The 15,001-nt window shown below is 38.4% G+C and overlaps 1 protein-coding gene and 1 long non-coding RNA gene across 19 annotated transcripts in view; one reads left to right on the top strand and one right to left on the bottom strand.

Annotated features, from left to right (window-relative positions):
• The window catches only part of LOC107318868 (uncharacterized), a 58,056-nt gene extending 52,676 nt beyond the window's left edge, over positions 1-5,380 (bottom strand). For 2 of the 4 annotated variants that reach the window (XR_014934280.1, XR_014934283.1), the window contains exon 1: positions 5,226-5,374. This is a non-coding gene — a long non-coding RNA (uncharacterized LOC107318868). Of the gene's footprint in view, positions 1-5,225 lie in introns of all 4 variants that reach the window. The other 2 variants (XR_014934282.1, XR_001557559.3) reach the window with 2 other exon arrangements.
• A 25-nt stretch (positions 5,381-5,405) lies between these two features.
• Positions 5,406-15,001, top strand: part of LRRC28 (leucine rich repeat containing 28) — a 44,956-nt gene continuing 35,360 nt past the window's right edge. For 5 of the 15 annotated variants that reach the window (XR_014934269.1, XR_014934270.1, XR_014934271.1 and 2 more), the window contains exons 1-5: positions 5,406-5,438; positions 7,559-7,787; positions 10,700-10,740; positions 13,275-13,312; positions 14,035-14,172. Coding sequence is in view for 5 of the 15 variants with exons in the window: in XM_015873182.3 (XP_015728668.1) it covers positions 7,620-7,787; positions 10,700-10,740; positions 13,275-13,312; positions 14,035-14,172 (385 nt within the window). In the remaining 10 variants the exon portion in view is untranslated. Of the gene's footprint in view, positions 5,534-7,558; positions 7,946-10,699; positions 10,741-13,274; positions 13,313-13,848; positions 13,945-14,034; positions 14,173-15,001 lie in introns of those variants that run through there. The other 10 variants (XM_085515327.1, XM_085515325.1, XM_085515320.1 and 7 more) reach the window with 7 other exon arrangements.

Here is a 15,001-nt window from a genome sequence, read left to right as displayed (position 1 = left end):
AAATGTGATGTATGCTGTTAAATGTTGGCATACTAAACTCCATAAATCTTTCATGGAAGCGTCCTTCTCCACTTCATACTATCACAGCAGCCTATCAATTTCCCAGCTTTCCATATTTGTTGAAGAGTGTATTATGACTATGCAGACTGATTTTTGAAAACAAGGTAGAGGCCAAACAGTGCTGCATTTACTGTTGCACTGGTACACTGACAGGCATGTATTCTCCAGCATCTGTGAGTGCTTTGTATGTAGCCGTCTAACTGGCTTCCATTTTATAAAGAAACAAATACATGCTGTGCTTCTTTTGTGAACTGTACTGGTTTGGCTGCTGTAATTTGTATCTGCGGATTATTGTGAGACAAGTGCAACCACTCACTAAAGGATAATGGTTCTAAGCACACCAGTGTGTATTTAAGAAACTTGAACTCACTGAGTATGACTTCAGTTCTAAAAGCACTGGGCCACTAGAAGGGTTTATTAGATCTAATTACTTCACTGTCACAGAATTATGGGCTATTAATTCCTAGAAGAGAGTGAGGGGCACATGACACTTTTTCCCATGCCATTAGTAAAAATGAAAAATAGTTTCAGCGTGAAGGTTTATTCTCAGTCAGTTGAAGTTAGTCTGCATCTTCATTTCTGATTCCGAGTGGAGACAAACTAGCTCTTTTTGTCATACTGAGCATTTAAAGCTGTTATGGATGTGGTTCAGAACAGTTCCCTAGGAGCAGAGCCAGATGCAATGCCATATTCTCCAAAACACTTCTTATGTCAAGGAAAATTGAAGTTAGTACCTGGTATTCTGCCACAGTTTTATAGTCTGGAAAGATCTTTTCAAAGTTACGTTGCAAATGGTACAAAACCAGGGAGGAGATAAAAAGAACACCTATGTTTTCTAAGCACCACTCACTGCCAAACTGTTACTAACCACTATCTTAGTCTCTCCCTGAGCCCACTTAAACATTATCTGGATTTTCTGCCACCTGCTCATTTTTTAACTGCTGGACTTTGCACTAATGAAGTGCTCAGGGATTCACATTGAATATTTCTGAGAAGAAGCAAAGCCCATAACAATAACAAATATGCATTCTCTTTGACTTTTCTGGTTTGCTTTTGAACACTAAAAAATCTGCACTAAACAGAATGCAGTCTTGAATGCCTCCAACATGCGGAACACCCAGACATACATTGAGCTGCTCCTAGTGTGTTCAATAAAAGGACAGGTCAGACCCCAGGTAACCAAAGGGACGGCTCACACAGAAAGGAGAAAGCCTCTGAGCTCTCTGCAAGCAAATCTCCCACTGGGCTCAGGAACAGATTTCTATATCTGACTTCAATATAACAGGTCCCACAGTACGCCTGCATAAATCAAAGTGCAGTGTATACACCACACTTCCCCCCTTCACTATTTATACTCACTGGGAATGAAAAATAGCTCACCACCTGCCTCGTTTCTATCATAACGTAACAGGTCACAGAGTTAACACCCTTCTGATACAAATGGCAGAATAAAATCACAAAACAATCACTCTTACACAGTCAAGATATTTGGCACCTCACTTGGAACTTTTCCATAAGGAATACAGGCATCTCATAAACACACAGAAACATGATTTCAAGTATGTGTATTATATGTAATAAAAAACCCCAAACCAACAAATGCAGCACACTTGGAGTTGAATCTTGGATGCACTAAAATTACAGACCTGTGAACAAGGACATAAGGATTCAATATTTTTGCCAAATTGAAGTAAATCCTGAGGAACAATGGAACTTTTCTGGACATATGGAGTCTCTCTTCAAAGTATATCTTTGTTATGACACACTGAAAAGCATGGGACTTCTCTCCCAGAAAAAGTAAATGGCTAAGAGGAGATAGAAAACGATGCTTGCTAGCAATAGTTGTATCAGATTGGAGAGATGAACTGGAGTGAGTCTGACACCTGGAAGTAGGACAGCTTCAGAATAACCTTAAAGCCACTTATTTCAGGTGAATGAACAACAGTGTTTGCTAGGATCAGACCCAGTGTATCGTTAAAAATACTCCAGAAACCAAGTGCAAACTCAGCAAACGTATGGGCTGTACTCAGGGGAAGTGCAATGAAAGCAAAGGGAAAGCAGATCTCGGGCCTGGAAGAACACAGAAATAACCACCACAGCAGCTCAATGACAGCAGAGGGCAGCAGTAAAAATAACAATTACTATTGAGGTTATATAAAAGTAGACCAAAGAACATGTCGTACCGTTTGCAGCCTGAAACTAATGAACAACCACAGGTTGCCTAAATTTGTTGCTGCTTTTCTGGTTTAACGTCAAACAATCTGTCAAGTTTAAGAAGTTTCATAAAGTGAAATCCAAAATATAATTTTATTCATTAACACACTTGTCACATACAGTGATAACTGCAAAAAGCAATACTTGCTTAGTTGAAATTAACTTGGTTGTCTTGTCAACAAATGTAGCATAAAATACTGCTGTATCATTTACTTGTGCTGTTATTAGCCATTAAAGGTCTAACAATGTAATACACACTGGAGAGGTGGCTCACTTGTTACCTCTGCGGTGATCTTATATTGAGATTTCCTACTGGAGCAGAGGCAGAAACATTTGTTCTGCCCATTGTTTTACCTGCTCAGTGCATTGACAGAGGAATTTGGTTCCTGGGATTTCAGTGCAACACTTTTCTTTTTCCAGTTGAGATGAGTTATATCAATGGGAATTCAGAACTGAACAGAGACTGCACCATCAGAGCCAAAATCTACTGCTCATGTATCCTGTGTTAAGGTTGTTTCAAACTGTGAGCACTTTCCACTACTTTATACGGAGTCTAATCCATAACACAATCAATGTAGTTATCAGGAATTTTTCCTCAACTAATGAATGAAGCCCAAATTGGAATTTGGCAGTTTTAATATAATATTCAATTATCAGAAAAGATTATTTGAACCACAGCAGAAAAAACACATGAATTTCTTTCAGATTTCTTTCAAATTTAGGCATTAAGATGTTTCCATCAGCATTACTGACACAATGAGACATGTCAAGGTGAAGAAGGAGGCAGATCAACTTTAACAAATACAAGAACGAATGAACTGCGAGAAAAAAGAAACAACAAAAACACAACAGTCTTCAACTACATACCCACAGCAAATACTGCCATGCTGGCACTCGGCAGACAGGAGCTCCCTCTGCCGTCCAGACTTTGGTACTGTTGCAGAAGGCAGAGTTTAAGCTCAGGATTTAGGGATAACAAAGCCATGAAACAAAGCAAAACAAAGAAATAAAAATGTAGAAAATATCCTCACTTCTCAATGTTTTTCCACTGTTTGTGTGAAAGCTGAGTATATTGCAAAAGCATTATGTGAAACATTGTACTGAGAAAATGAGATTAAGTCGAGTTATCAGATATGAAACAATGAATTAAGAAAATGTAAACTCAAAAAGTAATAGTAGAGCCAATAGCACATATTGTCTGTCTAGTAAAGTGGGAAAGTAAGTTTGTTAATGGCTCAGTCTGTGTATCTGGTGATGATATGAGGCTGTCACACTCCTGTTAGAAGAAAAGTGTAAGTCATTGCTTTTCATAGATGAGGGAAGAAGCCACCTGCAATGCTGCCATTTCAATAGATAACGTCAAATATCCTGAGCTAGGAAAATATGTGTTAAACAGCTTCTTCTTCCATTTGACTATGAAAAAGGAGTTATCAAGCTGTGAGATCTTGCAAATGTACCACACAGTCCAATTGCATCTTACCAAAGTTGTTTGTCTCAGGTACCAACCTTGTGCTAAACATCTGATATTGAAGAATCATCCCTTTTAATGCACATTGTATAGGTTTGGTGCAAAGGTGGCCACCAGAGGAGCTGTACCCATTTGCTCCAATTACTGTATTTGTTTCAGTAAAGAACTGAAGACATTGGCAACAGCAAAATGTCTACACAGACCTATAAAGCTGTTGCATTTCAACACAAGGTTTAGTATTTTCTCCATATAGACACTGATGAGATCAGTCATCCTGAGCAAGATGTGAATTTCAAGACCCTTTGTTACCTGCTCCCATAAGCACAAAATTAAGAATCGCACCACAGTTAAGTGAGAATAACCTGGTACTTAACTTAGCAAAGGGTTTCCCACTAGTCCCTCTGGTTGGATGGGAATGACTTGGCAACAATGAGCCAAGCATTCTCCTTAATGGAAGATCAGATTCCAGCACTGCCTGTTCTGCTCATCGTTTTTAGCCTTGTGACTACACAGAAAAGACTTTACACCTGTGCTGTTCAGGATCAGAACTTCAGAGATCAGCTTGCAGATCTGAGATTGTAATGCCTTTAATAACCACTGCACAGAATTTGATGACATAACTTTGGGAAACCACAATCACATCAGTTAGGAAAGAAGAATCAGATTGAGAATGAATGAGTGCAACAATTGCAGGCTATGCAAAACAGCAGATAATCTAAAGTGACTGCTTCAGAAGGACAAAGAAATAGTGACATGTGAACACTCACAGCAGATTAGGAGGAAAATGTAATATAGTTGAGATGGGGAAGGATGTTTGTCTTGGCAAAGAATGGTTTCTCTCTTGATACAAAGACTCTTCTGCTAACTGAGCAGTCTGGAAAGGATCATACACTTTCCTCTTTATTGTCAAATGGGAGAAGGCTTTTTAATGAACTGGTAGTAGGAACCCCCACACTCAGAATACAAAAGAGATCATAGAAACATGGGATGACTGGGGTTGAAAAAGATCTCAAAATCATCGAGTTCCAGCCTCCCTGCAGTGGGCAGGATCACCAACCAATAAATCAGGCTGCCCAGGACCCCATTCCATGTGGCATTAACAAGTAATTAACAAGGAAATAAACGTAATTGCTGTCTTTATAGTCCTGAAGTGCTGGTGGTATAAATGCAGGCCACTCGACTGCTATTGAACAGAATGGGAAATATATATATATACATATATATATGTGTGTGTGTGTGCAGTATAATATGATAAAAATGGAGAATGTTCAATTTTGTAGGACTTTTTTATTTTTAAATTTCAAGTTCTGTCAACAAAATTCAACATATTCACCTGGAAATACCCAGTGATGCTAAATGTACTGAATTTGAGGGGATTTGCTGTCATTAACCTCCACAGCCTCTCTGGGCAAACTGTGTTCCATCCACCGCGTATGTAAAGAAGCGTTTCGTGACTCTTCCCAGCTTCACCTGGACCACCTACCTCAGCAGTGAACTGAAGGCCATCTCCTGGTTCATGTTCACACACAGGACACTGTAAATATCCGATAGAACAAGCTGAGCCCTGTGTAACACCACAAGAATCCAATCAATCTTCCCGGGCCCGCCCCTCACAGGCCGCCGCCGCGTGGAAACTCGCGAGATCCGCCCGCTCCGCCCCTTTGTTTGGAGCCGGAGGTGGCGCCGTGTGGGTCCGGTGAGTGTTGGCGTTGTGTGGCGGTGTCGGGCTGTATGAGGGCGGTATCTCCGCTGTTTTTACCTGCCGGGAGAGCACGGTGCTTATCCCGCAGTGTGAGTGCGAGGCTTTCCCGTTCCGAGCTCCCTTTCTGTCCGTTCCTCAGCCCCCACAGGCCTTCTCGCCGCTCCCCTCAGGCGATCCGGTCGGGGGCCGCTTGTCTCGGTCATTCGGAGCAGTTTTACCTTATAAGTTGTGCACGTTTTTATCTTTTCCATGCTGTGTGAAGCAGCCGGGATTCAGCCCTCACAGCAGCCACATCAGTTCCTCACCGAGCTCCTCTGTTCCTCAGTGTTCATCAGAAAGCTGTGGGACGTTTATGTGCCTGTTTTCTGGATCTGTTTTCTCTTATGTTTTTCATATATAGAACTCAGAGCTGAGAGCTGTGCTATCAAAGGGGGAAGAGAAAACACTGGAATTGCTTCACTTGACATCAGGGAAAGACAAGCTTTTCCGTTTCTTGTGTAGTAGCAGCTGGTACCCAAATATTTATGCAACATGTGCATTACAAGTCCTATTTTTTTCCTTGAGTAATTTTAATTCTGATAATCAGTGTGGGATTTGTAGTGGTTTAATGTCTGCTGCCACAGACCTGCAGCTGACCTGTACCCTGTCTCCTCAAGGCAGCTGATGGAGGTGCCTTTTTCTTACAGTGATGTTTCTTAGATGTAAACTCTAATTGTAAAGAGTTATACTGGTACTGTCCAGTCCCATGGAGGTTTCTTAACGCAATAATCGTTTGCTTACAGAATTGATCTTAGCACTTCTTGAACAGGGTATAAAATAAGACTGGAGAGGGTATACAGGATGTTACAACCCAGCTGTGATTAGTAGCACCTATGGCACTTGAAGGAAATAAATGCTGCATTCTTCCAGAAGGACATAGGTCATTTCTAAGAGCTGCTTGTCTGCAAATCAGTCGAATTATTGCAACTGATGTTGTGGTTTGGTTTACACGTATGGTCCAGTTCTCCATCCTCAGCTGAGTTTCACTCACAAAGATCTGCCTCAGGTGACACTCTTAGTGATAGCTCAGTGCTTTCACTTCCTTACTAGGTAAGAAGAGAAATCCTTCCATCAGTAAAGCAATAAACTAACAGGCCAGATGTTATTGATGGAAAGCAGTTGTGATTCCTTTTTCTTAATGGAGATGAGCTTATACACGTAAGGCTATAGCAAGCTTTTAACTTTACTTTTATAAATATTCTGAATATATTCTGAGTTTTGAGGCAGCTTAAAGGAGGCGGCATTGCTTTTATTATCCAAATTTATGCAACGTAATGACAACTAGAATGTTGTTTGTACCTTTGAGATAAGCTAAATAAAGCCTGGCTTCACATGCAGGTAAATTAAAAATTAATCATCATGTTTCAGTTTTCTGGCTTTGAAGTCATTGGTAAAGCTGGATACTTCGTTTCTGTTTTCTAGGACTGCTGCAAGTCTGCTGTCACAGCTACAGCTGATGCTGCAAAATTTCAAGTTTCTCTTGCATTGATTATCCTCTTTTCAGATGGTCTTATTGCTTTCCATCCAAATACCTTATACAAATGATAACAAATGATAATGCTTCCCCATAATTTTATGTGGGAAGACTTAACAGACTTTTATAGCCTGTTGTCACGTTGGTTTTAAATCTACATGAGGATGTTTTTAAGTCATCCAAGCACACGTCCTCTGATAAACTGTGCATTTTGCTGATGATCTGTGCATTGTTAGCACACACCACAGAGTAGATGTAGAATATCAGTGGTGGGTAGGAGAGAGATTTCTTTTTTTCCTCTGCTGATGTCAGCTATGGCAGTACTATCTGAAAGGTCAATGGAAAATGATTGGGGAAATAAGAAGCGTTGTTTCATTGCGTATGCCTTAATATCTATTTAATGCTGATGTGAGCACACTTGAACACTATGCAGAAAGTGCTCAAAAAGTTGCTTCTAATGTAACTGATGGTGTGAATGTTCTGAGTATGTGTTGAATGGAATGGCTGTTTTGATAGTTATAGATAACTAATAGTCTGACTCGCAAAAAGATTGCGTGGCATAGCCCTTAATACTGTCTTGTTCTCTCTTCTTGTCTCCTAGAAATGGACCTGATCTTAGAAGATGCAGTGCACTAGATGTGGTGTTTGGAACAGAATTAGTCATGGCATCAGAACTATGTAAAACAATCTCTGAGGCAAAGCTGGAAAAGCACAAGAATTTGTTCCTAAATTACAGAAATCTGCATCATTTTCCTTTGGAGTTACTGAAAGATGAGGGGCTGCAGTACTTGGAGAGACTTTATATGAAACGAAATTCTCTGACCACATTGGTACGACAACTTCTTTCTTGTGATGTTTACTGTCTCATTTTGAAAGAGGAAAGATGATTTACAAAATGGTTTAGCAAATTTGATCCTGAATCATGTGATCCCTTGTGAAGTACATGCAACATGTGTGGTTGTATTATGTTCTAACTTGGATGGATAAGGTAGGGTATAATAAAGGAAATCATATGCCTTTGAATATATTCTGTTGAAGCTCTTAAGATCCAATGCTGTTGTTTTTATTGGTCTGTGTTGCATGCTTTTTTTTTTAACTGGTAAATCTTGCTCAAAATATCAGTGGTCACATCCTTCTATTGTTAGGAGATGCTGTGCTGTCTAGTCCAGCTACATCAGGTTCAACAGCTTTGAGCTTTGTGTATATCTTACTGTAAAGGCAATGCCAATCCCAAAATCTAATTCTAAGCTTTCTGTTAAAGTTCCAGTTGAAACTTGTTTTCTGTAATCTGCCAACAGTAGGAAGAATAAACCACTAACTCAAGGGTTGAGGGGTGGTGGTTGTTTTTGACATCTCTTGCCTTAAGTAGTAGTTTTTAAAGCTTTGACAGTGATGCGTTAGAATTCCTTAATAAAGGCTTTGTTACACAGGGCAAGAGCTGAAAGGATTCTGAAGGTTTTATACCTTCCTCCATCTTTGAAATCAATTAAGTTTGCAAGTGCTGTAGAAAGTTACTTTGGTATTTCTTGGGCAAGACTTTTTGCTTAATGATTTAATGGAATCGTGGCATTCATGGTTAAAAAGTAAAACTGCTTTAAAAATTAACCTGGAAGTCAATGATTGCTTAGTGATGTAAGACTCATGAAGGTTGCACTACTCAAAAGATGGAACTAACATGGAGAGTTTTTGTCTACCACTTTTCTGTGTATCTACCGGTTTTATTTTTCTTAAGGTAATTATAATTGTAAGTGAGTTGTGAGATAATGGAACTGAAACAACACTTAAATTTGCCTGAGCAAGATCTACATTTTACTTTCAAACAGCACGAAATATAGAATTAGTATTCAAAGTGACCAGGATAACTTTCTCTTAATGTGACTTGGTGGAATCTTATTCAAGTGCATAACACTACAGCTATGACTTGGGCACCCAAAATTGGATCTAACAGAGCATTTATTCAGCAGAATGCAGGTTGGAAGTTGTAGTAGACAAAAAATAGGTGAAGTCAGCAGCGTGTTCCCCAAAAAGGCACAAGGCTGCACAAGGGTCAGGAAGATGTATAGCACGCCTATATCCCAACTTAGTATTGTACCTTCCTGTTTAGTATTTGACTGATAACGTTAGCATTTTAGTGATCCTGTTTACCCATCTATAAAAAGAAATGAGTGTGCTTTCATGGCACTGTCAGAAGCATGAACTAGCCGTATCAAAAGGCAGTTGTTCTCACTTTATTAATTCAGAATGTGCAATGCTGTCCTGTTGAGACGGGATCAGCAGGTTCACTTATTCAGATATGCCCTCTGAGGATGAGGCAGACTTCCCTCAGCTGGTGGCAGAACTGATTATTCATCCATCATTGTTATTAGTTGTTGTGTCTACAACAAAGACCACAGTCCCTGTCACTGAGTTTATTCCTCAGTGGATGAACCACGAATAGTTCCTTTTAACCTTAATGTTTTTGTGGGATGTTGTATTGAAAGGATCTGACTTAGACCAGTTGTTTTTTGTGGCATTCAAGAAGACAAATTGAATTTGTGATAGATATTCTAAACTGTACAGCTGTAAACTGTGGAGTTGTTCCTCTCTTTTATCTTTGTATTTTAAGATGAAACAGTTAGAAACTGGATGTGTAATGTGGAAATGCTTGTATTTCAGATTAGTGTCCTTAATAGAATAAAGAGTTTGGGATCGAAGAGCTACTTTTTTTTTTTTTTTTTTTTTTTAATATTCTTAATTTGAATGTTGATGTATTTAATTTGGATCTGAGCATGTTGCAGCCATTGTGTATTTTTCCCATATTAAGTTTCTACTCTCAGCAGCCTCCCGTGCTGATAAATGTACGGCAGCAAACCTTCCAGTAGGTGGCAACAGCTGATCAGTTTAGCCTGATTCTTGAGTCTGGAGGTCAGCTGGTTCATTTATTACAGAACCGTATCTGCTGCTCAGTTAAAAACAAATATGTTTTTTTTTTTATGTGTGTGCTCAAATCTAGCACGTAGTGTGCTTGTTGTATAAGCATATCGTGTTTCAGGTTTACATATTTCTTCATAATAAATTTATAAAACAATCTTAACCTTTAACAATCTTAAGTATGATAACCAACATTTCAAACTTAGCAAGCCCATTTTGTGGTAGACGTTCTTGGTTATAAATGCCATCAAGGAATTGAATTGCAGCTATAGATCAGTAATTATGAAAACGATAACATGTTAACATGCAAATATGGCAATTTAGTTTGTTGGATTTGGCGTGCCTGACTTTATGGTTATTGATTAAGGTACGCAGAATTTTTAGACCTTAGTTTACTAATATTACAAAATAATGTGTTAATATGAAGGTATCTTGCATAGATCTTGTTCCCCTTTAAGTCTTTCCCTTCAAGTCTCAGCTTCTCAGCAATCTCTCAGCCTCAACTAATTCATTTTAAAACTTTGCTTTTGAAAATATATTACATTTCATCTTTTCAGCCCCAGAAGTCCTCATACCATTTGCTTGAGGATACATTATTGTCACTTCTAGGCTGTAGTTCAATTTTACTAATGAATTGTTCTTCCTTGAAATATCCCAGATTGCACTGGTGGAGAATATGTGGGGGTGTGGAAGTAGGATATTGTATGCCAACATTTTGTTGCAGTTCTTCTGTCACTAGCTGCTAACATGTTTTAGTGAGCTTAGTAAAATTAGTTGGGTACACAATGTGTGTGTTTGTTTTGAAACCTAAAAATCTCTAACTCTTTTTCAGCCAGAAAACCTTGCACAGAAGCTTCCAAACCTCGTGGAATTGTGAGTTTGTGTAGGAATTCTAATATATTCTTATTGTGCTGGTCCATCTCAAAATAGTTTTGTAATGTATTGCTGTATATTGCCTGTCTTTTATGAAGTAAGAGTTCTATTGGAGGACAAAAAAGGTGCTTTTTCTATGTTTTCAAGTGGTGCTGTATCCAGATATGTTCAGTGTGTGGATTTCATATGTTGAATAATGAGAACTGTTATACAAATGTCCACGCTTTAAGGGGATAAAAACACCTACCCCCAACTCCTGTGTAAACTTGTAATTCTTATATAAAGTACTCGAATGCAGTGGTTGTGATAGAGCCAGAGCCCATCCCTGGCTGTGCATTGCCACTCCAGCTACAAGAGTCATAATGACTGCAGTCTTATTGGCTGTAGAAGGTGGTCTGTGCAGCGTGGCTTTTTTCTTTTCTTAATCAAGACAAATAGGAGCAGGAATAGGCAAGTATGAGTAATAACAACTGGAGATAGAATAGATTATCCCGTTTAGCCCAAAGAGGGGACATCATGTGAACTGTTCTGTTTTGGCAATTAAATTGAAGTTGTCAAGTCTGAGCCAACAGTTTCCCTCACTCCCTATTTTTTGTGGTTGTTGAGGTTATGCTGTCCTTGCTTAATAGAATTGGAGGATGGAGGATAAGAGGGACATTCCCATATCCCACTGTAACTCATTTTTCTAACGTTTGGTTTGGTAACTGATAGACCACTGATTCTATGTAATGAAAAGCTCCAAACAGGAGGAGGTGTGTATCTGAATAGCCTACTGCATTCAGCTGTCTGATCTTGTCATCTTAATTTGGTCCTTGAGACCACACCTTTCTGGTACACGTGACCAGTGTATAATTGAGCTGTTTTGTATGTCACTGCAGCCTCCAACTTGCTTAAGTAACAGTCTTGTCTCATCATGCTGGAGTCTTAAGAGTTTGTTTATGCTGTTGAGCAGAAAAATAAATACTTCATATACTTGGTGTTTAATGATTTGCCATGGGGCATAAGGAGATCTCCGTGCTATCTGATGATGCCTTTAGGGAAGACCTGTGTAAATTATTACTTAAAATAATATCTTACAAGCACCTATTATAAGAGTGATACCTAATTAGCAATCATAGCTGTACCACCATTATTCTGTACGTTCTAGTGGTTTACAAAGAATTGCAGTGCGCCTGTGATTGTGTAGCTTTAATAGCACAAGGCAGTGTTTGAACAGGCAGTAAGAGCTGCTCATTGTCAGAGAAGAGACCACAATATTTTCTTAAAAAAAAAAAAAAGTTATAGACAAATTTAATAAAAATCTGTATCAATTTCACTATATGTTTTTAAGAACTTTACTGTTGTCTACTTCTGTATATATTGTGTTTGTCATACTGGGAGACCTGTTGTAAATCCTTACATGCCTTTTCTAATTTACCTGAAATTTCTGAGTGAAATAGTCAGGAGTATTTCTGGGAGCTGCAGCTGAAATGAGTAGGAGAATTCTCACATCAAGGCTATAAATGAAGGCTTTCACAAAACCATCAGCTGTTCTTTATTTCCTACATTTTTACAAAACTTCCTGCAGCTTTTAAAGAAAAATAAATGCTACACGCAGTTGAAATGTTCTTTGCTTCTATCTGCCTGAAAAAGACAAAGCTGCTACTTCTGGGAATGCTGTTTGAGTAGAACAGAAAAACAAACTTGTCTGTAACGTTTTTGTGTGTGCCTTTGGCAATTCAGCACTGAGTGCTCAATATTCTTCACCAATGTATATCAGTACTTGAAAATTCTATTAGTGTTGTTTTCTACCAGAGCCATTTGTTCATTTGCAGCCATGTTGATTTTATGCATCAAAATTAAAATAAGAGAAACCCACGTTGCTGTAGGAAGTGAGTTGCAGTGCAGGGAGAGCTCCAGCAGGGGGTGCTGAATATTTTTAGTGAGAGACCTGGTCTCAGTAACTAAGTGACAATGGGCAACATTGGGTTTTTCTTTGGAAGAATATACTCTAGAGCTGAAAAATTCAATTAAGGTGACTGCATCATTTTTCTCCAGTCAGGTAAGGTGCAAGATTTATTTATTTATTTTTCTAAAGTACAGAGAGAAATGTTTCTAATTGGTATAGTTTGTGCCAGTTTTGTTTTTGTTGTTTTTTTTTTCTCTTTTCTTGTCTTGCATTCTGTGTGGGGAAACCTGATGATCAAGTATGGTTGACTTTACTTATTCTGTCTGCTTCATTGTTTTTCCTTCCTGTTTTCTTCTTGTGACTCTTAGATCTGAGGCCCATTATTGTAACTGTGAATGTTCCATTTGAAATAATTGTTTGTCATTCTGTTTTATTTATAAGTTTATCATTTATTAGTTTTTACTGAAACTTAAGTACCTGTCCATTGCCAGTTTATGTGGTGTCCACAGCTTTTTATGGTCATAAAGAGGAATGGCTTTGAGGGTGTTCTTTCAGTCTGAAATTGGATATTTTGCAAACTGATTATGTAGCAGAAGTCCTTGAGGGTAACAGGTGGTGTCCTCTGCTTTTTTTCTCCTCCTCCCAGGTACCTTCATTCAAATAACATAGTTGTTGTACCTGAAGGTAAGTAATCTACCAGCTCACAATAAGTGGCAGGAATCATAAAATATTCATTTTTCTTCTTTGAAGAGGCCTATCTTTTCCTTTATTTTCCCATAAAACATTAAAGACTTTGATACAAAACATAGCAGTATAGCTCTTAGTTGATAATATTCTTGTTTATGTTACATTAAATTCTTCTAATGAACTCTCAAATACATTTGAATGCTGTTTGCTTCAATTCTAATTGAAGAAACTGGAGTAGCTAAATGGCATTCATCTACAGAAACAAAATCTGGAGTGTCTTCTGCTCTGAGCTGGTTACAATACTCTGTTGGTTTATGTCATGACTTTTGAAACCTGAAATCAGGAACTTGTATTAGTCTTCTGTGCATTAAATGTGGAATTCTATGTCCAACTTCAGTAAAGTACTTTAAGCTCTGTTGGATGGACGCAAAAGAATGAAAAAAACCAAATACAGAGCAGAATCACTTGAGGAGAATCTAGAAATGGAAGTATCGTGTCCATCACTTTTCTTTTCCTCCCAATCTCACTGCCAGCGATACAGTTTTTTAGACGAGCATTTTCATCAACTATGTCATTCAGTTGTCAGACTGACTTTAATGCGTCAAAATCTGCTGATACTTAGGTGTAAGGTACTGTGGCTTTTTATCCCCTCGTAGTCCTATTAAGATTTTAACATTACTGTTGGGTCACATTCATGTTTTAATCTGTTCTCTCACAAGCCATTGGCTCCCTCGTTAAACTGCAGTTTCTGGACCTAAGTGATAATGCCCTTGAAATTGTGTGTCCAGAGATCGGTCGCCTGAGATCTTTACGTCATCTTCGTTTGGCTAACAACCAGCTGAAATATTTACCTGCGGGTAAGTACAAATGAAGTATTAAAACAATGGCAAAATGCATTTGATCTTCTTTGGCACTGTGATTTGTTCTAGGTTTACTCAGTCTTAGAGATTAAGCATGGCACAACCTGAGTGTAAAGATGAGGTAGGGGTTACCATTGCAGAGTACTGTGCCACATGAACTTATAAAGTAATAAGCTGCACATAATAATGTGCAGTATTGATGTGAGGTGGAGGAAAATTGTGTAAATTATTTCTGAGAAGGAAAGTATTTATGTAACAGCTGTTGCCATTGTAACAAGAAAGTCTTGAAGTTGCTCAAGAAGACACAAAATGCTGATGACAAATGTCATTATGATAAAATGTTTCTTTGGATTTAACTGAGTATAAAATATTCCAGTCCTCCTCCTATTTTTTAGCCAAACTGCCTCATACTTTTTCAGAAAAGACACGTGTCCAATAGCTTTGCCTATGGCAGTTCTACCTCAGTATGGCAGTAGATAACAAATGATGATCTTACTGGCTTATAACAAAAAAGCAAAATTTATTCCAAGTAAATGTGACACGGAGTCAAAAAGTTGGCCATAGGCAAATGTTGAATGATTTTTTTGTTTGTTTTCTAAGTACTTTGATAAGCAGAAGTACCCGATTTCTCTTCTTCCATCTTCAATCCATCTGTCCAGATCAGACAACAATTCTTGAATTTTTTTCACTGTTTCATTTTTTCATCTCTCTCTGGGCTATTTGCCTTTTCTGATCTGTAGAGAAGATAAAGTATAATGTCAGTATTTTAATAAACAAACTGGTGTAACTTAGTCTAACAAGTTTAGCTTTTGGCACTAATTTGAGC

Source organism: Coturnix japonica, chromosome 14 (genome assembly GCF_054131305.1).
Source record: "Coturnix japonica strain WE chromosome 14, WE-NBRP24, whole genome shotgun sequence".
In the NCBI taxonomy this organism is placed as follows: domain Eukaryota; kingdom Metazoa; phylum Chordata; class Aves; order Galliformes; family Phasianidae; genus Coturnix; species Coturnix japonica.
This window is presented reverse-complemented; position numbering and strand designations above follow the sequence as displayed.